Below are 24120 nucleotides of genomic sequence, written 5' to 3' on the forward strand. Positions count from 1 at the left end.
AAAAAAAAAAAAAAAAAAAAAAAAAAAAAAAAAAAAAAAAAAAACTTAGTCATTGACTAAAGGAAAACACACTCATTTTTACTATCTTTTTCAACAAGAGAGGCAATATTCATATTTTATAAATATAATTAACTATTACGTAAATGTAATATAAAATAAATAAAAAGGACAATGGAATAATGTGATATGCGCTCAAGGTGATTGATGGATGTTATCTCCCCGTTGAGTTTGTTGATGGATGTTATCTCCCCGTTGAGTTTGTTTCTTTGTTTGTGCATGAATATTTCAATTTATGTTTCAATGCCTTCGGTGACCAATAGGATATCTCCCCAATAAGCTTGAACACATGACTCTAGGTGATTGATAGATATAGAATAATCTCTCTGCAAAACATGCACAAAGAGAACCATGCTCTAGGTGATTGATAGAGATAGAATAATCTCTCTGCAAAACATGCACAAAGAGAACCAAGCTAACCTTAGGGTGCTACAGATGAGCGTATATATTGACCCAAGTCAACACGGTCCAAGATCGTGAGTGATTAGAGGTTTAGATCTATGTGCACCAATAAATTGGTTTAGTATGAGTAGCTAACCCCAAATGTCTTGAAAATGAGATATGAGATTAGACGCCCCGATGAATCTAATAGTCCGACACAAGATCTAAGAAAGACAGAGATAGATTTACGGGTGAGCTAGACATAAACCTGGTTAAGGATGTGTGACTTGACTGTTTGTTGTATTATCCTACATGATAGATGTGTGACTTGACTGTTTATTGTATTATCCTACATGATAGATGTGTGACTTGACTGTTTATTGTATTATCCTACATGATAGATGTGTGACTTGACTATTTGTTGTATTATCTACCTGATAGATCTATGACTTGACTGTTTGTTGTATTATCCTATATGATAAATCTATCCTACGGTGGATCCAATCCTAGGCAGGGCATTGATCAAGCAGGTAATTAGTGGAGTTGAACGTACCAGGGAATCATGCCCCCAACCTTAGGCAACTACATGGTATGTGAGATAGATTGGCCAATTAACCTCCCAGCTGCATGTCCAAATTTATATCAAGTTCTTGACACACTTAATATGTTCAACCGTAATTTTGCATCAATCAAACTCTTCGTTTGTGCGTACACGAGTACTTTATCTAATTTTTTTTGGTACTCCACAAAAAAAGTAAATTACAGAAGGGAAAGAATGTATGGAAAATCATACCCATGTTAGTGAATGATCATAACGCAAGATCAGGTCACAAATTGGTGTATGGTTACAAGAATCAGAAATAATTAATGATTTTAGCCAGATTCATTCTAAAAAGTTAAAATTGTTCCATATCATAAGGCTCAGTTTCCTCCCAATTGAAGAAGAATTTGGCAACTGAAAGTGAGGTTCAGAAACGCATAGAAGCAACAACCATCCAAAACATATATGCCTAGCTATTGAGAGGACATAAGATATATATAAACCAAAAAGATGCGATCAAATTCAAATTCAAAACAAAACTTCAGGCAAATTTTTGTCACGGACGTCCAAAATTAAAAATCAGAAAAGTAACAAGAAAGCCCTCTGGCATTCGAAAGATAGTCAACCTAGTTCAAAATATGCAAAGCCATGATTAATCTAATCAAACAAACTGAATCCCATATCATCGTCACTCTCCTCCTTTGGTTCTTCCTGCAAGTTACAAAAACAATCCCATGTCATGACGATGTACATGAACGGATAACAGTATTATTCTCAGAATTGAAATTGCTCTATCGCCATACCTTCTTCTCTTCCGGAGGAGGTGCAGCTGCGGCAGCAGCCCCACCGGCTCCACCAGCTGGAACAGCAGCAGCGACTGCGGCACCTCCGCCAGCCCCAACGTTCATGATCAAATCCCCAATGTTACGCTTCTCGGCAAGCTTAGCAAAAAGGCTGAACCAGTAGGACTCCGCTTCCACTCCAGCAGCTTTTACAAGCGTGGCAAGCTTCTCTGCCTGTTAAAAGAAACACATTTCGAAATCTTATTCCCATACAGATGATATAACAAACGCTATCACAGAAATTCATAACAAAAAACAATCGTCACACATTGGAACAAATTTCATAAACATACAAGAAAATGTGTAATAACAGAAAAACAATATCTAGATTGTAAGCGTCGTTCTATATATAATATGAAATTAAGACGAAGAAACAGTTCGAAAACGGACAACATTCACAACAATCCTTTTGAATAACACATGATAATCTCCCTACTAATTACTTAGAAATCGGTAAACGAGATCCCGAAAGGTAAGTACTGATAAAGAACATAAATATTGAAGGAGAATGTCATGATTGAAGAGAAACATACGGTGACGGGGATGTTGTCGTCGTAGAGGATGAGAGCAGCATAAGAGCAAGCAATTTCACCGACCGACATTTTCACTGCACGTTCAAAAGCGATAAAAATTACAGAAGAAGAAATCAGAAAAAGAACACAAATCCTGAAGCATTAGAATTTGAACGCATTACAGAAAAATCAATCAGGAAAAACAATTGAGGATTGAAGGAGAGAGCTTTCCAACCAGAAGTATGAGCGACGGCGAGGCTCTAAGCAGTCTGTTCTTCGCTGCGCAACACGAATGCGTTCTAGGGTTTGAGAAACTCACCAAGGTAGGGTTTTTATTGAAGCTTCATATGTGGGCTTCCTTTATTTGTGGAGCCCAGCATGGACAGGCCCAGATCCAGGACACGGCCTCGTTCCTGTTACGGCCCAATTATGGTTAAAACTAGGCTTGGACTTATTGGACCGGGGCTTACACCTTTCGGACATCAACCTTACGTCAGGATTTGTGGGAAGCTTCCCACGTTAAAGATGGTCTATGAGAGGCTAATCCCAATCGAAGATCATGTTTATTTCTTGATGTTCATCTTCAATTGGTGGTATAATTTACTTGTGACAATGCAAAATGGTCGTCCTAGCCAAGATTTTGGATATTCAACAACATTGTTCGAGCACAATTCGTCGTTTAACAACCTGTAAAGAGGCATTTGTTTCTCGAGCGAAATAAGGGCAATGTCTCCCCCTTACTCTAGTCCAAGTTTCCAAATTTTCGACAACGAAGACTTCTTCATCAGATCTTTAAGTAACAATATCCTTTCTAGAGTTCGAAAGGTCGTCACGAGAGATTCCACATTCGTTAGGGAGGAGAACAAATCATTTTTTTTTATAAGGGTCTGGAAACCTCTCCCTATTAGACCCATTTTAAAATCTTGAGGGAAAGCCTGGAAGCGAAAGCCCAAAGAGGACGATGCTAGTAGTGGACTTGAGCTATTACAAATGGTATCAAAGCCAAACACCAGGCGATGTGCTCTTGAGGAGGCTGAGCCCCGAAGGGGGTGGACACGAGGCGGTGTGTCAGCAAGAACACTTGACCCCAAAAAGGGTGGATTGGAGGATCCCACACTGATTGAAGAAGGGAACGAGTGCCAATGAAGACGCTGGCCCTAAAGGAGGGTTGGTTGTGAGATCTCACATCGGTTTGAGAAGAGAACTAATAATTATTTATAAGGGTGTGGAAGCTTTTTTCTATCAGACGCGTTTTAAAATTTTTAAGGAGAAGTCCGAGAGAGAAAGCCGAAAGAGGACAATATCTACTAGGGTGGGCTTAGACTGTTACACGTCATTTCTTCGTCTACAAGAGTTATTTGAATTTATTTATAACATAATGATCCATCCATGAACCACAGTCTTAGTAATGAGTAATTGAAATTCATCTTTTGGATATTTATTATTCAAAGAGCGAAAGTCAATGTATACTGTCCTCTTTGAATCTTTTGGACATTTGTTATTCAAAAAGTGAAAGTCAATGCATACTGTCCACTTTGGCCCATTACGTATCGTCGTAAACTTCATCATTTTAAACCGTGTCTGTTTGGACCCTTATAAAAAAATATTTCATTCTCCTCTTCAATTAATATGAGATCTTACCATCCACCCCCCATAAACCAGCATCTTAGTAATAAGCCATTGTAATTCATCTTTGAGACATTTGTTATTCAAAGAGGGAAAGTCGATGCATACCGTCTACTTTGAATTTTGTGGACATTTGTTATTCAAAGAGTGAAAGTCAATGCACATGGTAAGCTTTGGATCTTTTAGACCTTTGTTATTCAAAGAGTGAAAAGTCAATGCATACTGTCTGCTTTGACCCATTACATATTGCCGTAAACCTCACCATTTGAAAGTGCGTATATTGGAGAGAAGTTTTCACATCATTATAAGGAATGTTTCGTTCCCCTCTTCAACTGATGTGGGATCTTACAATCCACTCCACACAATGTCTGATTCAATATCTATTAGCGGTGAGTTTGGATTAAGTTACAATGTTTATAGTCGTTAATCACATCAAAAATAAATGTATTAATGAATATAATTATTTGAATTTCATATATGGGGTTCCAATATGGTAAGGATAATGATTACATAGGGAAGAATTTAGAAAACTGAAAGAGAGTTGAAAATTTGGAATGGTTGCAACAAGTTGAATGATTAATGGTGTTAAAGTTGCTTCAAAGCATCTTCTAATCAACAAGATTTGATGTTCATGATGCTTCTCCTCCACCTCCCTTCCCTATATCATTTCATTGCCCTTCTCCCCTTACACTCATAATTCAACTCCAAAATTCAAATCTTATGTTCCAAGTTACCAATAAACATATATATATATATATTATTAATTCAATAATACTAAGTCGGGTCGGGATTGAGATAATTTAGACCCAACCCAGTTACTCAAAGTTGTAAAATTTTCAATTGAAATTGTTGTTATTAAACAATGAATTCGACATTTTTTTTTATAAGAATATGGGTACCTCTCTCTACCATACACGTTTTCAAAACGTTGAAGAGAGACCCAGAATAGAAAGCGAAAAGGAGCACCGCCATACTACCTCTTTCGTAATCATATTTCCTTTTGTGCACTACTTTTTAAGGCTTGTTTTAACCTCTAATCACCAATCCTTTCTCTTCTTCTTTTCATTAAACTTTTAATAATGTCTTCTTTTATCATAAACAATGCCTTGTTTCTCCAACCCCTAATTACTTTTCACACTAGATGGGGGTGGAATATTTCACCAACCCAAATAACCAAAACCTATCATAAATATAAATATAAATTTTAGGATTTACCCGTGTTAAATTTAGTTCAGGTTCAATTGAATTTTTTTTACTAATCGGTGAGCCGACCAATTAGAATTTTCAGAGTTGTTCTTTTTTTTAAAACCTATAGACGATACATGTTACATTAATAACTAAAATCTTATAAAGTTTACTATAGTCACATCAGTTACAAACTTTAAATATTATTAATCTTTTTGGAATAAAACCGGGCTAGATTGAGTTGTAATTCTATGTCAAGGTTAAATGTTAACCTACAAATTGAACTAAAATCTCAATTTTTTTAAAACCCAACCCAACCCAATCCAACTTTTATGATTTAGATGGAATAGTTTATATTGGTTCGCTGATCGAGAACACTAGAAAGAATATGGTCATAAAGGTGTTAAAAGTTTGTAGTTTCCAACTCTCTCCCTTAAAAAAGGAACTCCAAAAGAGACTGTATTTGACCTTTCGTCAACTAGTTGGATTGAAAGTGGGAGCCCTTCATTCAAAGTCTCACTTATTGAATGTGGTCGACCATTAGGCTTGGATTAACCCATCTTCAATGGCAATCCTAACTAAAAACTAAAGAAAGAGCAATTCATTGTGCTAGTGAGACTGATCGAGAAGTACTTGACGTTCGTTGAGACCTGTACTTTGTCATTTTCATTCTCTACTTTTGCATTGAGACTAAGTCCCTTATATATTAACGGTAGCAAACTGGGAAGCCCACATTCAGTCAATTTTTCATATAGATAGCAAAGCTCTCGAAGTACGTGAATCGATAGTACCACTGAGGCTTCCAAGCCCACTTTCTAAGCTTGCAAAAGGATGAATGTGGAAGAAAAAATAATTGAATACAGGGTGAAATGTGATACTGTAAGAAGCTAAGATTGAGCAAATTAATGGATTATTAAATGAATGTAGAATAATAGCATATCAAAAATGAAGGAAGTGACATACACAAATCACATATAATGGTAGCGATGGGCTCCATTTGTGGGGAAAGCTGACACCCAGGCATTGTGTGCAATACTCACTCACCTTCTTCATCATTATCCCATCTTATTACTCCAATTTTGTCAACATTCATACGCATTACCCACAAAATAATTCCATGCTCAATTATTTTGGAGAGTAAATTAAAAGAGATGAAACAAATAGTGTTCATAATTCTGTAGAATATCGAGAACAATGTTGCGTTGTTCTGTTCATTAAAAAGGAGTCTGTAAAAGACAAAAAGCTAAGGCCATCGGGCCGCGGGGCCATCGCCATCATCATCATCTCCTGGACTGCTCACTGCCCATATATGAGGATTCAGGAGGTATTGTTTATTTAGAAAGCAAAGGATTCTTGCGCTCTGTTCTTTTCCATCGAACATATTCCCTTCTTTTTCTTCTTCTTATGCCCATTTTAATTCTCTGTTGCTATGTTCTAGCTTGCGGGTATGGGAAATTGCGTGTTGAAAGTCGCCGGAGAAAGGGGGGATATGGTGAAAGTGGTGACTGTCGACGGCGGAATTATGGAGCTTTATGCGCCGATTACGGCGGAGTGCATAACAGGGGAATATCCCGGCCACGCCATTTTTAAGAGCCGAAGTATATTCTCGGAGCCCCTTCTTCATAAGGATGAGCTTCACGCGGGTCAAGTGTATTACCTTCTCCCGCTTAACCCTTACAAGCCCTCTGCTAAAATCGAGGCGGACGCGCCCAGCGTTGTTTCCACGCCGTATCGGATGTCGACGTGCGAGTCGCAGAATGCGGTTGCGAAGAAGCGGGCGGCGGAGGGGGAGGCGGAGGTGTTTCCGAAGTATAGTAGTACGGGGGTTTGGAAGGTGAAGCTGGTGATTTGCCCGGAACAGCTGTCGGAGATTTTGAAGCAGGGTAATCGTACGGAGGAGTTGATTGAGAACGTGAGGACGGTGGCTAAGTGTGGAAACGGCGTCGGATCGGCTGCTAGCTCCGATCATTCCAGTGTGGCAGGGAGCTGGAAGGGATCCGCCATGGATAAGCTCCCGTATGGATTGAAATAATATATATATCTATACATATATGTTTGTCCTTTTTTCCCCCCTTCTTTGTATCATATTAACAATGGCTGCACGCATAAATTAAAATTACGCACAATCTCTTGGGTCGAGGATTAGTTAATCAAGCAATTAGCAATGCCCGTTTGAAAGCGAACGTTTTCCTGGTCCAGCAATCTCTGTCGAGCGTTGGCTCTATTAAAAATCATGGGTCTCTATAACAATATGACATTGTCTACCGTGAGCATAATTTCCGGGTGGTTTTACTTTCTCGTTGTTTTTGGAAGAGAGCAGAAGCAGTGGACCTCCAAGGCTTTGGTTGCAGAAAGAACAATGACAATCTGAAAAGGCCATGGCAGGAGAAAATCAAGTGTCTATCAATTTTGGAATCTGGTCCAATTCTATGCCACTAATAATTTAATTTAAGGCCGCATAGGTCCACTAGGTTAGCCATGGTATCCCAAGCATTCAAGATGGTAGACGTCGGAGTGCTCGTTCACGATCAAAATATGTCGAGACAAACAATTTGAGAAGAAGCTTTTGGAATAGAAGTGTTTGTGAGCCCATTACTAAAGTTTCAATCAATTCTTGCCAATATCTGCACCAGGAAATTAAGAGCACGTCCAATAAAGAACATTGACGCCCAAACTAATAACCTATTCATACCAAAAACATTATATCTATTGAGAGATTGTGAAGAGTTTAAAAACCATCCCATCAAATAAGTGGAAGATCCATTAAACAGCAAATTGTTACCCTGCCATATATGCTTCCCGTGTGTCAGTAAAAAGTAACTCATCTTTGTATTTAACATCCAGAAAACGGCCAACTAAAAGGTGTTTCAAGTTGAAATATCACAAGTAACACCTCCTTTGGGGCTGTCGCAAGAAAAACTATAACCAAAATCGAACATTCAAATATTTATAGCCGAGAAAAAACTAATTAGTTTACTAATTAAAGTACTAGTTTACTATCATATCCTTCCAAATCTGTAACAAAAAGCGGTATTGAATAAGATGACAATTGTGCCGTGCTTGTTAAACAAGATCACGACGTTCTCTTTGTTGTGATCTTTGACAATAGAAATCTAACTTGATTCGGTGACAATTTGGTTCTCAACGTGATTCTTTAAATACAATAAAATATCTTCTTATCAACGACTCAACATTTTTTCTTTCATAGTACATGTCCTAGTCTTCAATTCTGATCATCTGATTCTCTCTTAAATGTACGGATGATTTTCGAACTTATTTTCGAGGTCGATTTGAGTATTCCATCTTCAAAAACTTACTACATCTTCTAATTTTATTTTTGTTAAACACACAACTTATGAACCTTTTAGGTAAATGGGCTTCACTTTAATGTTTTTTTGTGCGTAATTGTTTGATTTGAACTTTCTTGACTTTTAGACCTAATAATTGAGAATGGTTGGCTTTAGGCCTTATCATTCTAATTTTTTAGATTTGAAATTCATTTAAGCTCGACTCAAATATCATACTCTAGTTTTAACACGTATAAATTAGTATTTAAAAAAAAATAATAAAATCTAACAAAATGTATATTCTTATAAAAGAAGAAATTAATATAATTAAAAAAAAAAAATTCCGCAAGTCCACCAAATAAAAAATAAGAATATGATTGATAAAGTTTGTACGCAAGTAAAGATGACCTTTTTACGAAGGTAAGGATTCCTAACTTGACACGAAATGTTAATAATGTATTTTAGTAAATATTGTCAATAAAATAAAAATTCATATTTACATGCTTTTAAGTAAGCAGTTCATCACGTATCTTACCATCTTCGTCCTCTATACTTCTAAATATTGAGTTTTCATCCATTTTACAAAAAAAAAAAAAAAACTTGTTTCATAAATATATATATATTTTGAATTTCATCTTTATTATTAAATGTTCTAAATTCAACTTCATATAATTTAACATTTTTCAATTTAATCTTTTGTATGAGATAAATATTAAAATTAGTTTATAATAAATTGATATAGATATGAAGGTGATAAATAAAAAATTAAAGAAATAAAAAAAGTCATTTAAGAAAATATAGTTTTAAATTTTTAATTCAATTATTTTCTTTTATGGTACACCAAATTTAACGGCAAAAGAAAAGAAAGAGATCCAACTGCTTCTCTGTAAAAGGAAAAAAAAATGTATAAAGAAAATCCAGCTGTATTATTTTATTTAGGCATCAATTATTTCCTTTGACCTTTCTTTTTTTAAAAAAAAAAATAATAAAATAAAATGACTTCTATATTAAGTATTTAGGTGTATAGGCTATTTTGGTATCCTCGGTGGCTGATGGTTAATAATATATATCCACACACTTATATATCCATTATTGCATTATCAAAATAATAATAATAATAACCCTAAATTGATTTTGTCTCACATATTTGATATCTACTTGAATGTGATAAAGAATTACATGCTGTGTACCACGTAATTCGACACTAATGACCTTATGAGGTAATTGTTGATAATCATTTTTGTGGCAAGGGATAATGTTGTGTGTATAGGATCGTCAATCACTCATTGTCACTGAATAGTGATTGCTGAAAATTGCTTTTTGGTGAATAGATTAAGCACAACACATATAATCAACCACCAAGATCCCTTGATTTTTATTGATGGATTATACCGTTATTTATATAATTGACCCTAATAGGGACTTAATGAGTATTTTTAATACTCATCCTATTTCAAAAATGATTTTCAAGTAAAGATAAGACTGTAGCATGTGAGCGGTGAGTAGGATAGAGAAGCCGGTCATAGAGCAACTTTGACTTCTTATGTTTTTTTTTTTCTATTTAAGACATTTCCACGTTGAGTTGAAGTACTTGTTTAAAATTTATGGGAATTATGGGATTGGAACGAAGGCATTTTCGTTTTATTTTATTATTATTTGTTTTTTTGTCGAACTATTTGTTAAATTGCGTGCGTGTAAAATTTATTTAGAAAGGAATAACTCATAACATGATTTTTCTGAAGCCTCTCTTAACACGTTTTCATGTATGTTAAATTATAAACTTTTAGTGCTAAGTGAAATGTGAAAAGTTGAGTTGTTACACCGATAGTCTACTCATATGCTTTATAATTTGATAAAATGATATATTTATATTTGATGTTCTTCGATATATTTGAAAATTTCGTAGAATGATATAGTTATATCGGATACCTCATAATGTACTTTATTCACCAATACAATTTGTCATTTGATTCATCCATATATGTCAAAATCATTTACCATTATGACAATATTAGCCTTTACCTTACATAAATGTTGAACGACGTCTAATATAATTTTGATGTATTCAAAATATTAATAAAACGATATACCTATATTTTTCCTCAAATGAATAATATTACTACAATGATACTCATATTTTACCTCAAATTAGTATAGGTAAGGGGAAAATCATATATTAATTTACTAATTGAAAGAAGATTTTTAGTGAAACAAGGGACAACCAAGATCTAATAATTGAATATTTTGAACGGGAGAAAGATTACAATGTAATAGGTAGAGAGGCACCCTTTCCTACGATCCTTATCCGTGTAATTTTTAGACTAATCCAAAATAGATGAATTGGTGGGCATATGGGCCTCAGCAGTCTTGGGTCCATCACTTGAACATGGAGTGTTGAAAGCTTGGACAAAGTGAGCATGAACAGAATCAGTTTGAATGTACCGTTGGTTGCAACGATCAACATAATGTCCCTCCGTGCGGCATATTGGCAGTAAGTTGGTCAATGATCTTAACCCGAGTGAGTTCGTCATTAGTTGGAAGAGTTGTTATCATGAGAATGAGAATGATCTCATTGGTTGCTACAAGAAGTAGGTGACTTCCATGGGTGCGGCCACGATTAGTGGCTGTGAATTGTTTATATGCTCGTTAGCTATTATTGTAAGGCTTCATGTCCAAGATTTGGATCAAGATCGAAATCTAGATTTGACACTTGATGACTCCCAATATATCCTGCAACATAGCTAACTTTGAAATTCCTATGACTTAGCTACCGAAAAGGCAGGTACACTTTGTTAGTATAAGTAGTAACTTTTAATTCTTTTAAATATTTCTTAATTATCTTATTTTCGGGTCACAATTCATTCATTCATCGAGTCAAAATTATAATAATTATTGATATACATATCTTATAAACCTTTCAATGATAGATTCATTGCAGGTAGAGTTATTGTAATTCACATGTCAATGATAAACCTCTCAAGGACCTACCTCTCAATGACCAAGATCTATGAGTGATAGGTGTTATATGCTTATATATATATATATATATATTAACTCAAATCTATATTAATATTAATATTCAGTTGGATACTTACAAAAAAGATGATATGATATTTTAATATAGAATTTAATGGTAAATATAATTGTTTTCAAAAAGGAAAAAGGAAAAAAAAACATAAAAAAATAAAAATGTCGATATTGATTTAAGTCATTACGATATATATATATATATATATATGACAAAAAATGACAGATAAAAAAAGTCATATTAATTTAGTTCATCTCGATATCGATTAAACTCATCTCAATATCAATTTAGCTCATCTTAATATCAATGTAGCTAAAAATGACGAAGAAAAGTAAAAACTTTAACTCTCAAATCTAGATTTTGATATCGATATTGATCTAGCTCATCTTGATATCATCGAGTTCATTTTAGTATCAATTTAGCTCGCTCTTTAATTTAGGTCTTATTATTATATAGATTTATCTATCATTATAGTTTTTTCAAATATGATTTTGACATAGTTACAGTAACTTTGTTTCAATTTATGAAAATGGTAACTTTTATGTAAAGTGAGACTAAAAAATTTATGTAAAATGATTCTGTCGATTTTAATTAACTTAATTTGTTAATTTTTTCTGATCAAGTTATATATTATTTTTTTAGATTAAGAGACTGACCCAAAAAAAAAAATCAATTTTAAACTTATAGAAATCCATTTAAAACTTGACCAAATTTAAACATTATTGGATCAAATATATTAGTTTTTAAACTTCAAAGTTCAAATTTAAAGGGAGCGTTTATTTATTTATTTTTTTATTTACAAAAATAGACTAAATAAATGGTTCAAATACCTATTTAATTATTTGAAGGTGAAGACCTTGTAGGAATCCCGTCGACTAATTAAGGAGAAGATCATAAGTGTATAAGTAAGAGACACTATCTCGAAGCTCAATATTGTATTTTGTTCGAGAGGAAAATTATTAAAGTCTCACATTTATTAATTAAGAAATAAAAGATCATGAGTATATAAATAAAAGACATTATCTTCAATTACCTACCTTATTTTAATGTTTTAGAGGACGACAAGAAAGACTCAATGATGTATTTTGTTTGTTCGGGAACTGGAAACTTATAATTAAAGTAAACACTATAGAATGAAGAGTGCAACATGACGTGAACGGAAACGGTTACATTAAGAAGCGTTACTGAAAAGGAGGAACAGCGTGGTCCGACACCACAGGTGAACCAACACTCTCCCCGTGTCAGTAGCACGTGACAGCACGACATGAGCCTTGTTTTTTTGAAGTAAGATTTCGAGAAACAGGGGAGCGGGCGCTGCCCTTTATCCATCCCTCCACTCATTTATTATTACTTTTTTTCTTCTTTTTTTGGGGCTTTGGGGCCGCGGAAAAAGCAAGCAATGGCGCTGGCGTTGGCGTACCCCTCCCCCACTCCCCCCTTACCCTCCGCACGGCGGGGCTATCGTAACGCAACGCAACGCAACGCCTGGACTTGAATGGAATGGCGTTGAATTCTTTGTATTATTAAATGTCCACTGCCCCTTTCTTGGGTCCTTTCGCTTCATCCCACTGACAACCCTATGCGCCATTATTGCTGTTTTTGTCCCCAATCTCCTTCCACTCTTATTATTCATTCATTTATCCAACTAATTAATTTATTTAATTTCCCTGCAAAAAGAAAAAAAAAAAAAACACTAAAAGACTAAAAGTAAAAAAGGTACAGATTCCTATTCTTCACTATCCAATGGGTTGAATTCGAGATTATCTTTGGGTGGCCTGGATGGAATCACAGCTGCATTGCTTACTGGCTTTCTCTGTTTTTCCCTCCCTGCTAGTGTTGTTCTTGTAAATGCAGAGCCCTCCTCTGTTTTTCATTTTCTTTCATGGGTAAGAAGGGAGGCTCCTCCTGGTTGACTGCTGTCAAAAGGGCTTTTAGATCTCCTTCCAAGGATGAAGATGACAAGGTCTGAGCTTTTCATTTTCTCTCTGTTCTTACCCTTTTGATCTCACCTTCGTTTCCTCTGCAGAAAAGAGAGAAGCGGAGATGGATTTTCAGGCGATCCACCAATCTACACGATACGGATACTCACCAAACGCCGTCGGCTACGGAACATGCATCTTCCGAGGCAGCGCTTGCGGTTGCGGTGGCTACTGCTGAAGCTGCTGTCGCCACTGCTCAAGCGGCTGTGGAGATTGCTCGCCTACCTACTCGGCCTTCCAATCACGCTAGATATCACTATGCTGCGATTGTTATTCAAACCGCTTTTAGAGGATACTTGGTATGCTAATGAAGTACTGTAAATCTCTGTTCTTTTTGGGTTGAGATGGGTGTTAGTTACTCTAATTGAATTTTACAGGCAAGGAGGGCTCTGCGTGCGCTGAAGGGGTTGGTGAAGTTGCAGGCTTTGGTGAGGGGTCACAACGTGAGAAAACAGGCGAAGATGACCCTTCGATGCATGCAAGCTCTGGTTCGAGTGCAAGCCCGTGTGCTCGATCAGCGGATGAGACTCTCCCATGACGGCAGTAGAAAATCCACCTTCAGCGACACAAATAGCGTCCTTGGATCGCGTTATCTCCAAAACTTCTCCGATAGAAAATCCGTTGTGAGTGAAATCCGATGAGGGTTTTCTTTGTTTTCCGTTCTTGATTTGAAATTAAGAAACTTGAATGAAAATGGTGTCGTGTCGTGCAGTCTCAGTCAAGGGAGGGAAGTAGCACTGTCACAGACGATTGGGATGAACGGCCCCACTCTGTTGAAGAAGTGAAAGCTATGCTTCAACACAGAAAAGAGATCGCCATGAAGCGTGATCGAAATCTCTCCCACGCCTTCTCCCAACAGGTTCATCTCTTTCTCTATCTCTTGCTGCTCTGTTTTGGGGCTCTGTTTTGAGGGGTCTGTTCTGTTTTTTCAGATATGGCGGAGAGGTCGAAGTCCATCCATGGGAAGCGGAGATGATCTAGAAGAAAGACCCAAATGGCTGGATCAATGGAATTCAAGGAAGCCATTGGAAAATAGGGGAAGAGCTTCAACGGATCAAAGAGACCCCATCAAAACAGTGGAAATCGACACCTTCCAGCCCTACTCTCACCGGAGAACGGTTCAGAATCAACAAAGAACAAATCCACATTCCGGCAGCTCGCCACTCCACCGGTCGCAACAAAACATACCCTGTTTCCACCACTCACCAGCCACACCGTCCCCATCTAAAACAAGGCCTCTGCTAGTCCGGTCCGCAAGCCCACGTATCATCAGAGACGACAAAAGCGAAAACACATCCCAAACACCAAGCTTAAGGTCAAACTATTACTACAGTGGCAATTTACTTCAACAAAGTAGAACAGCAGCAAGTAGCAGCTATAGCCAAGGCAATTGTTTGCCGAATTACATGGCAGCCACAGAGTCCGCAAAGGCACGATTACGGTCACATAGCGCGCCAAGACAACGGCCATCAACGCCGGAGAGGGAGAGAGGAGTTGGGTCAGCAAAAAAACGGCTATCGTTCCCAGTTCCGGATCCAAATGGGTATGGCGTTTACGAGCGAAATTTGAAAAGTCCAAGCTTCAAGAGCGTAAGCGGGACATACTTTGGGATGGAGCAGCAATCCAACTATTCATCTTGCTGCACCGACAGCCTCGGCGGCGAGATTTCCCCTTCTTCAACGACGGATCTAAGAAGATGGCTAAGGTGATTCATTCACTGACAAATTCATGAGTTCCCCCTAAAATTACAGTCTAACCCCAAAAACAGAGAGTTGGTATTATTATGTTTAGGCTAGAACAGAGAGAGGCAGAGATTGAATTGCAAAAAGTTTGTTTGACCAAAAGGGATTATGGGTTTTGAAGTTTAGGTAATACTGAAAGAGATTTTTGTATTTGGTCTGACAAAAACAACCTGGTGTGTGTGGTTTGATGATGTTTGTATTGTAATGTTACAATAATAATGTTTGAAGTGAGTGATGCTTGTTGTGTTTCTTGTGTTGTCTTCTTTCATTTTGCTTTTGAGTTTTTCAATGCTAACAAACTATGACCATGCAACTCCAGCAGTCTTATCATGCATTGGAGTGTACTGCCCATTAGTGATAATCGTATGCAAAAAAGGGAGGAAATTAAAGAAATTTGTGGATGAGTTTCACATGTTCTTTTAGGAACAAAAAGTTGTGTTTTTTTTTTTTTGTTGTTGTTGTAAAAGGATTGTGTGTTTATGAATGCTTTCAAGTAAAAATGTTTAGTAATGGTTGTATTTTGAGGTTTTTAAGAATACTTTTAATAACCTTATGATGTAATGTGACTCCTATGTGAGTATATGATTGAAATGAGACGACTGACAAAATAAGAGTGATCTTGAGGATATGAAATCACTTATACCAACAATTTTCACCTTAGTTTTCACCATGTGATCAAAGACAAAATATGTTAAAATGACTTAGTTGATGACACAAATAATTCGAACAGAGTTCACAATTCAACCAAACCTTATATATTTTGGGGTTGGTTTAGATTATATATTTCACCCCTTCTAAATACGAACATTAAATATTTTTATTTTTAAAGATTTTATTTATTCATTTGAACAAATAATCTATATTTTGACTTGACTTCGTTATATAAAAAACAATGGGGAAAGTGTTTAGAAATTTCTGTTTTTTGGGAAAGTGTTTAGAAATTTGAAAAGGAAGATTATTCAAATATCATGCACAGGGAGGACATTCAAAAAAGTGGTCGGTCCTTAGGCATAGACTTTTGATGGTGTGAGTAATGAACTCATATTTGAGTATCATTTCGAGACGTCGAAATAATGAGTATGATTAGATAATAGATTCAAAAGTAATATCAATATCCTTAAATTTTAAATTTTAAGAAATTTTTACACGAAAATAAATAATTTCTACTAGATAATAAGAATAGATAAGAATTGGTAATATATAGGTAAGTGTTGTGCATATGATATGAGATGATATGTTTTGAGTGAAAGGCAGGTTTTGAAAGCTGAAAAAGGGTGAAGGAAAGATGTTCGGGGGAAAAGGAACGCGAGGCCCCATGGAAGGAGGCAGGCAACCCATGTGCTGAGTTCTGTCTCCAACGCCAAAGCATCCACTCATCTCTCTTTTTCACCCCCCCACCCTCTTCCATATAATCTTTAACAAATTATTGAACCACTACAATCATATATTATATTAACACTTTAATCAATGTTTGTGAGCTATATGGTATATGGTAGCGAGGGCCCCAAAATAATTGCAGTCTAACAAGAGTGCTTAACCATCCGATGACTCAAATAATTTAGACTATTTGATCCAAATTGTTAGAGTTTGATTAGGTTAGATTTTTTTCTTTTCCAAGTTTGGGTTGGGTTTAAATTTTTGAAAAATAAAAAATTTAGTTGGGTATGTGAGTTGGAATCTATTTAAATATGGTTCACAACTTGGAAGGCCCCATAATGTAAAAATTATAAAGGAGGAGATCACCCTCGTACTCTAATTATCTGCCTATGCGGTCTCTTCCTCTCATTCAAATAAGATCACGATTAAGGAGTGATTAGAGACCCCCTAAACATATCCATAAGGTTCTATAAGGTTTACACATTTCAAGCCTCAACTCCAATTCTACCGATTCATAATTATAGAGATTACTGTTGCGGATCCTTGTTGATTGGGGCAAGTTCACTATTACGAATTAATTGGCAAAACCCTAATAGTCCCCACAAAGTACGAGTCATCATAGCCATTCTAAATATGTTATACAGACCTTCGACAATCGTTGAGTTCTCTGTTGGGATATGGAGCCTGATACCTAGATTAAAGATATATTTAAAAGATATTTTGTAAAGATCTAATAGATATATATATGGTAGATATTTAGTAAATATTTGATAGAGATATATTTGTTAGATTATATCTAGTAGATTTAAATCTTTGAAAACTATATTTTTAGTAAATTGAAATCATAATATATACCCTATTCGTCAGTTTTCTTCATTTATTCTATTTACATACCTCAAATCATCAATAAAACCTTTAGACAATATTTCTCCTTGAATTTTCTCTCTCCTGTTCTTTGCGTTGATCAACTGTGTGCGTTGTTCAACGTTCCTAACAACTGGTATCAGAGCGAGGAGAACTTCACCACGATCTGTGAAGATGGAAATTTCAAAGATTGGAATTGAAAAGTTTGATGGATCCGATTTCAGTTTTTGGAAGATGCAGATTGAAGATTGTCTGTACCAAAAAGGTCTTCACGAACCCCTGTTGAGGGTGAAGTCGAATACTATGACCATGGAGTAGTGGAAGCTCAAGGATCGCCAGGCCTTAGAGTTGATCCGATTGACGCTGTCTAGAAATATGACGTTCAAAATTATCAAGGAGAAGACAATGTTAGATCTGTTGAAGGCGCTGTCGAATATGTACGAGAAACCGTCAGCTATGAATAAGGTATATTTGATGCGGAGATTGTTCAATCTATAAATGTCTGAAAGTAGATTTGTTTCTGATCATATCAATCAATTCAATATGATTGTAAGTCAACTGAGTTCAGTGGATATTAATTTCGAAGATGAAATTAAAATATTGATTTTGATGTCATCTTTACCCGAGTCGTGGGATACTATTGTTATCGCAATCAGCAGTTCACGAGGATCTGATAAGCTGAAGTTTGATGAAATTCGAAACGTAGTTCTCAGCGAAAGTATTCGCAAACGGGAAGTCAGAGATTCATCAGGCAGTGCTCTTAGTGTTGATCGAAGGGGATGAAGTAAATCAAAGGGCCCAAACAATGGAGGATCAAAATGAAAGAACCGGGGAAAGTCTCCAAACAAATTAAACGTAAAGTGTTGAAGTTGTGGAGAAAAAGGTCACTTTCGGGAAGATTGTACAAAAACAAAGAGGAAGCAGAATCACAAATCAAATGATGACGATGATTCTATACATTCAGCAGAAGACATTGAGAATGTTCTAATTCTCAGCGTGGACAGTCCGATTGAATCCTGAATTTGGATTCAGGTGCATATTTTCATATTTCCAAACAAAGAATTGTTTCGAAATTTCAAGTTTTGAAGTTTCAAGAAGGTGTATCTTGTCGACAACAAAGATTTGAAGATTGAAGGAAAAAAGAGATGTCTGCATAAAAACTCCGGTAGGAAATCCGTGGACATTAAAGGATGTCAGATATATTCCTAGTCTCAAGAACCTGATATCTATTGGTCAGTTGGATAGCACAGGTTATGCAAAAAAAGTTTGGGAAGAGTTCGTGGAAGATTGTGAAGGGTACTATGGTGGTAGCACGTGGCACAAAATCAAGAACCTTGTACACCACTGCAGAGTGTATGAGCATGGCTGCTGTTGCTGATAGTGCTTCAAATTCAAATCTATGACATAATAGATTTGGATATATGAGTGTTAAAGGAATAAAGATGCTGGCTACAGAAGGAGTTTTGGAAGGTCTGAAATCTATTGATATGAGTCATTGTGAGAACTGCGTCATGAGCAAACAAAAACAAGTTAGCTTCACAAAAACTGCCAGAGAATTGAAGAAATGTACCGGGACAACGAAGCAAGTAGGAGTTGAGGTTGAGTTGCTAAAAGATTCACCTAGTGATGTTGTAGCATATACTCAAGTAACTCCTAAGACTGTTGTTGAGGAACCATAGGTGAAACAAGTGGAAGTTGAGGTTGAGTTGCAGAACAATTTATAGGGTGATGTTGCAGATATTCAAGAAACTTTTGAGACTGGCTGAGAAACTAGAAGTAGAGCAAGTGACACCTGAGCAGGTGTTGAAAAGATCATCCAGAGCTATCAAAGTACAAGATAGGTACGTACCTTCTTTACAATATCGATTGCTGACTGATGAAGGGGAACAAGAGCCCCTTGATGAGGTCCTACAGTTGGAGGATACAACTAAGTAGGAGCAAGTTATAGATGATGGGATGTCTAGGCTTCAAAAATGCATTGCTCTTTCATCTGTTGAGGTTGAGTACGTGGCAATAGCTGAAGCTGGAAAGAAGATGATATGAATGACAGACTATCTAGAAGAATTAGGCAAGAAGTAGCGCGAGAAGATTATTCAGGTAGATAGTTAGAGTGTCATGCAGTTGGCGAGGAACCCGGTCTATCATTCAAAAACAAAACAAATAAGGCGATACCATTTCACTCGGAGGTTAGTGGAAGATGGTGATGTGTTTGGAGAAGATAAAGGGTGGAAGAAATCCAACAAACATTTTGTGTTGATGTTGGAACATTGAGATTATGCAAAGCCTCAAATGGTATGGTACAGATTGAGAATGAAATTCTTGGTTGACTGGATCGGTCTACAAGTGGGAGATTATTGGGTTGACTGGATCAGTTTTCAAGTGGGAGATTGTTGGGGTTGAATGGATTAGTCGGAGATTGTTGGGATATGGAGCCTGATGCCTAGATCTCGTAGAGATATATTTGGAAGATATTTAGTAAAGATTTGATAGAGATATATTTGTTAGATTATATCTAGTAGGTTTAAATCTTTGAAAGCTATATTTAATAAATTGAAACCATATATATACCGTATTAGTTAGTGCTCTCAAAATGTAGGTTTTTTTTTTTTTTTTTTTTTTCATTTTTTGTATTCTCTTATTGTACATACCTGAAATCATCAATAAACCCTTTAACCAATATTCCTCAATTTTCTCTCTTCTGTTCTTTGTATTCATCTTGATCGAGTGTGTGCGTTGTTGAGCGATTCTAACCTTCTCGATTAGTGGTTAGATGGTGAATCATTAATCACTTTTGTTTAACAATGTAAACATATCATCAACGTATCTTTCATCGTTTAATTTAGTAAGCATAATACGATAATCTAATCATGAACACCTAGTTATACTTTCAATTTCGTTCAATGTTGAGTTGGATCATCAGAATCACAAAACTGAATATCATTCAAATTAGTTTATTTCAAGTCTAAACTTTCACATAATACTTCTTATAACATGCTCCAACACATACTACAAGACATTCTTAATTAGTTTATTTCAAGTCTAAACTTTCACATAATACTTCTTATAACATGCTCCAACACATACTACAAGACATTCTTAATCCAAATTTCTTAGTTGTTACTTGATTTGGGTACTACTTTTTTCGTTGGTTCATACCTTTGACATGCTCCAAATTTTCCCAAACTTCTTGAATAAGTCCTATAATGTACGTTACACATTTCAAAAATAAAAAATAAAAAGCGCGCCGAAAATCTCGTGATTTTCGGCAGGATTCACTCAGACCCCCTTAAACCCTAGGGCTGCAGTGGCCACCTCCTTTAGGTAGGAGTGGACGCCAGTGTACGCCGGGGCAAGGAGAGACAGACGCGCCACGGGAGACGGACGAACGACGACACTTCCACCGGAGACAGTAGCCAAGCCCCGCGATTAGGGCTGTCAAGGCTTTCGGGCGAGGAAGACGAAGCGACGGCGCTGGTCGACCCTCGGCATTCTGCGAGTTCGTTTTGGCCAGCGTGCAGCCCGCACCTCGCAGGCTGCGCTCGGACACCACCACTGGGCCTCGTTCCCTTTTGGCCCAAACCAGAGGCACACCCAGAAACCCTGCGCCGGAGTTAGCGTTGTGGGTGACTTCGACCAAGGCCAAGAAGGTAAGTAACCTTACTGTTGGCGATTAGTTATGTATGTATGTTGGTGCGTGCCCTGTGGCCCTTGCATGCACCATGTGTGTTGTTGATGTATGCTAGGTTATATGTTTCTTGCAGTGAAATGCTATGTATGCCATGTTTATGTATGTGATGTTTGTGACACAGTTTTGCTACCCTGTATGTATGAGCTTGATTGACATGTCATGATTGTAATGAGAACCCCGCATGCCATGAATGTGATGTTTGTGACACGGTTTTGCTACCCTGTGGCCCTCGATGTTTAACCCAGTTATGCTATGTAATGCGATGAGGGGATAGAACCTTGTATGTATAATGCCATGGAGGTAACCCTTAAGAACCTTATGCATGCTATGGTTATGTACATGGGGCACTCCCCCATTATGCTACTAATGGTATGGATGCGTACATTCGATATTGTATTCGCCATGATATCATGCAGGCCCTCCTTTTCCGTGGTGTCCGGTATTGTATGTCATACATACCCGACCAAGCCAGGCTCAGGGAGTTCGCATGCGAACTCGCCTGGTGGGCCCACAGTCACGCACGTGGGCCATGTGTGGGAAAGTACCATGCATCCACCCCCGCCTGGACAAAGCAAGGGCCTAAGGCCATGGGAAGGAATGGTAGACAGACCCCTCTCTCAGTTTCTTTTTTTTGACACTTGTGCTCATGTATGTGTATTGTGTGCGACCACATGTATCCTGATGTATGATTATATGCTTAACCTCAACAGTGGGGCGACTTACTCGGTACTTATATAATACTCAAGCCACGTGCTACCCATATTTTCAGGTAAGGGCAAGGCTCCCATGTACGGCTGACGGTGGATGCTGCGAAGGCCATAGAAATCTTAAGGAGGGTTTGTAGTGTTGTAGGCGTCTTGTTGGATTTTTTTGGGTTCATAGTTATTGCAATTGTTCCTCTAGTTCTCTGTTGATTATTTCTAGGTTAGGCTAGCATTATTGTTTTCCCCCAAGTATGAACTGCTTATAATAATGAACGTATTATCGTTATTGAGATTGTCTTACGTGAACTCTCGTTCTGTCGTTATGCAAGTACAAAGTAACGTCGCTAATTAGGTTAGAGAAAATTAAGGATTATCACAATAGGATAATTACAGCCTAAACCAAGTAGGAGAAACAATTTGATTAAACCGAAACCAAGTAAGAGAACCAATTTGATTAAACCGAGCTGGTCAGTCCAACTGGATTGGTCATCTTCAACCTTCAGCGGTCGGTTGTCAAATTCGAGGTCTGAAGGACTGTGTTTGATTGGGTACTGGGCTTGCCACAGGCCCAAAATTCCCTCTATGACCAAGAAGAGGTATTAATAATTTATCCTAAATTTGTGAAGAGATTATAAGATATTGTCTCTTAAATCAAGTACTATTTCTTTTTTTTAAAAGCTATCAAAAATAGATCTCATAATAATAACGGGATATTGAAGTGAGATACTTTCATAATTAGAGTTAATGGAGCTTCTGCAGCGAACTATTGTAACGACCAATGCCCAAGATTCAGAATTTGAATTTGACATATAATTGCTTCGACAATCCCCTAAAACATAGTCACGTTACTCATTTTTTGCTTCTAAGAATGAAAACTATCCCCATAGATCAACATGAGTCCTTCAAACATGCTTTGTTCTCACTCACAAGTATCCTAAGAAAATTCTCAGGAGGTCATCTAACATAAAATTGCTTCCAAGCAAATCATGCTTAACCATGGAGTTATTATAATTTAGCCATTGAAAAGGAACGTCTACCTTGTTGGTATAGGTAGTGATTTTCAATTCTTTTAAGTTTTTCTTAGATGTACTCCTATTTTACTCGAATGTCACAAATAAATAAATAAATAAATATAATTCTATGAGTTCTGAAACGACATTTTAACTTCGAAGGTTTAAGAAAATGCACTGCAACAAATAATGGCTACGATAACTTACGAACATGCTATCATAGACTTTTTAGAACGTTTTTCAAACTCCTCCTTGTTGAAGTTAAACTTAAAAAAAAGTTAGATGAATATGTAAAAAAGAAAAAGAAAAAGAAAAAAAAAAGCAAACCAAAATGAATTAATATCACAAGTTGAAACAAAAATGTACCAAAACCACAAGTACCCACTACCAATAAAGATTTGACTTCTCATTCTGTTAATAGCCAAACGTTTGTGAATAATAATAAATCCTAATAATTAATTTCATAAATATGAGAAATTAATATAAATATCTTTCTTTTAAGTGCAAGCAAGGGAGAAAATGTGAATCCGACTAACTCAAAATAGGGTTAATAATTCAATCTAACTTTATATTTAGCATTTATAATTAATGTAAGTGATGTGTTGTGACTTATAAATATTTGATATTTGAATTTTATAAGATTTTGGTTATTAATGTAATATGTATGGTAAAAGGAATAAAATATTTTTTAAAATAATTAAAAAAAAAGAATAACTCGACCATTCAAACTAAAAAATAAAGGGTTGAACTTGTTGTAAACTCTATTCAAATTTTGAATTTTGAATTAGGGTTCCTGCCAGTGACACGATTGTGAAATATGATGGAACCTAATTAACTTTTAAAAAATCTTTTATTATTATCTTTTGAACTTTTGTTATCTTCTTTCTTTCATTCCCTCCCTTGTACGTTACGTTATCTGTTCATTCACATTAAAAGTCTTGGATTCCAAAAGAAATTAGAAAGAAAGAACTTAATAAAATATAAATAAATATTTGAAGTTTATATTATCCTACAAAAAAAATTAAAGTTTTAGAAATTATGTTTAGGGTTATAATTTATTTTTGTTGATTTATTAGGATGTTTTACCTTTTTTAATAAAATATTATACTTATTCATTATTTTTTTTAAAATGAATATTTAAAAAGTATACAACACATGGGAAAAAATCGTGTATGAAACCTAATTCATGTAAATTCTCTAGGGAGAATTCTCGGTCCCCACACCGTATATTAGAGATGTCCATTTTAGCTACAGAGACTCGCTCCGAATGAGGAGGAGATTTTCAATTTAGACGGGG

At 36.3% G+C, this 24120-nt stretch overlaps 3 protein-coding genes and 1 long non-coding RNA gene across 4 annotated transcripts; 2 read left to right on the forward strand and 2 right to left on the reverse strand.

Moving 5' to 3' along the window:
- Positions 1–1449: 1449 nt before the first annotated feature.
- On the reverse strand, positions 1450–2670 carry LOC111454200 (60S acidic ribosomal protein P1-like). The gene is made up of 4 exons (XM_023095575.1): positions 2569–2670; positions 2355–2428; positions 1783–1995; positions 1450–1690 (listed from the first exon to the last, which is right to left on the reverse strand). The coding sequence occupies exons 2-4, from the start codon at positions 2421–2423 to the stop codon at positions 1637–1639; spliced, it is 336 nt and encodes a 111-aa protein (XP_022951343.1). The 5' UTR covers positions 2424–2428; positions 2569–2670; the 3' UTR covers positions 1450–1636.
- A 3570-nt stretch (positions 2671–6240) lies between these two features.
- Positions 6241–7283, forward strand: LOC111462928. Its single transcript, XM_023106793.1, has 2 exons — positions 6241–6468; positions 6583–7283. The coding sequence occupies exons 1-2, from the start codon at positions 6454–6456 to the stop codon at positions 7174–7176; spliced, it is 609 nt and encodes a 202-aa protein (XP_022962561.1). The 5' UTR covers positions 6241–6453; the 3' UTR covers positions 7177–7283.
- A 5982-nt stretch (positions 7284–13265) lies between these two features.
- Positions 13266–15371, forward strand: LOC111448542 (protein IQ-DOMAIN 1-like). The gene is made up of 5 exons (XM_023088210.1): positions 13266–13422; positions 13486–13737; positions 13816–14061; positions 14151–14297; positions 14371–15371. The coding sequence occupies exons 1-5, from the start codon at positions 13342–13344 to the stop codon at positions 15145–15147; spliced, it is 1503 nt and encodes a 500-aa protein (XP_022943978.1). The 5' UTR covers positions 13266–13341; the 3' UTR covers positions 15148–15371.
- A 3453-nt stretch (positions 15372–18824) lies between these two features.
- LOC111448552 lies at positions 18825–19393 on the reverse strand. The gene is made up of 2 exons (XR_002711465.1): positions 19271–19393; positions 18825–19191 (listed from the first exon to the last, which is right to left on the reverse strand). It is a non-coding gene; the product is annotated as an uncharacterized LOC111448552 (long non-coding RNA).
- Positions 19394–24120: the final 4727 nt, after the last annotated feature.

Source organism: Cucurbita moschata, unplaced genomic scaffold (genome assembly GCF_002738365.1).
Source record: "Cucurbita moschata cultivar Rifu unplaced genomic scaffold, Cmos_1.0 Cmo_Scf00001, whole genome shotgun sequence".
Lineage (NCBI taxonomy): Eukaryota > Viridiplantae > Streptophyta > Magnoliopsida > Cucurbitales > Cucurbitaceae > Cucurbita > Cucurbita moschata.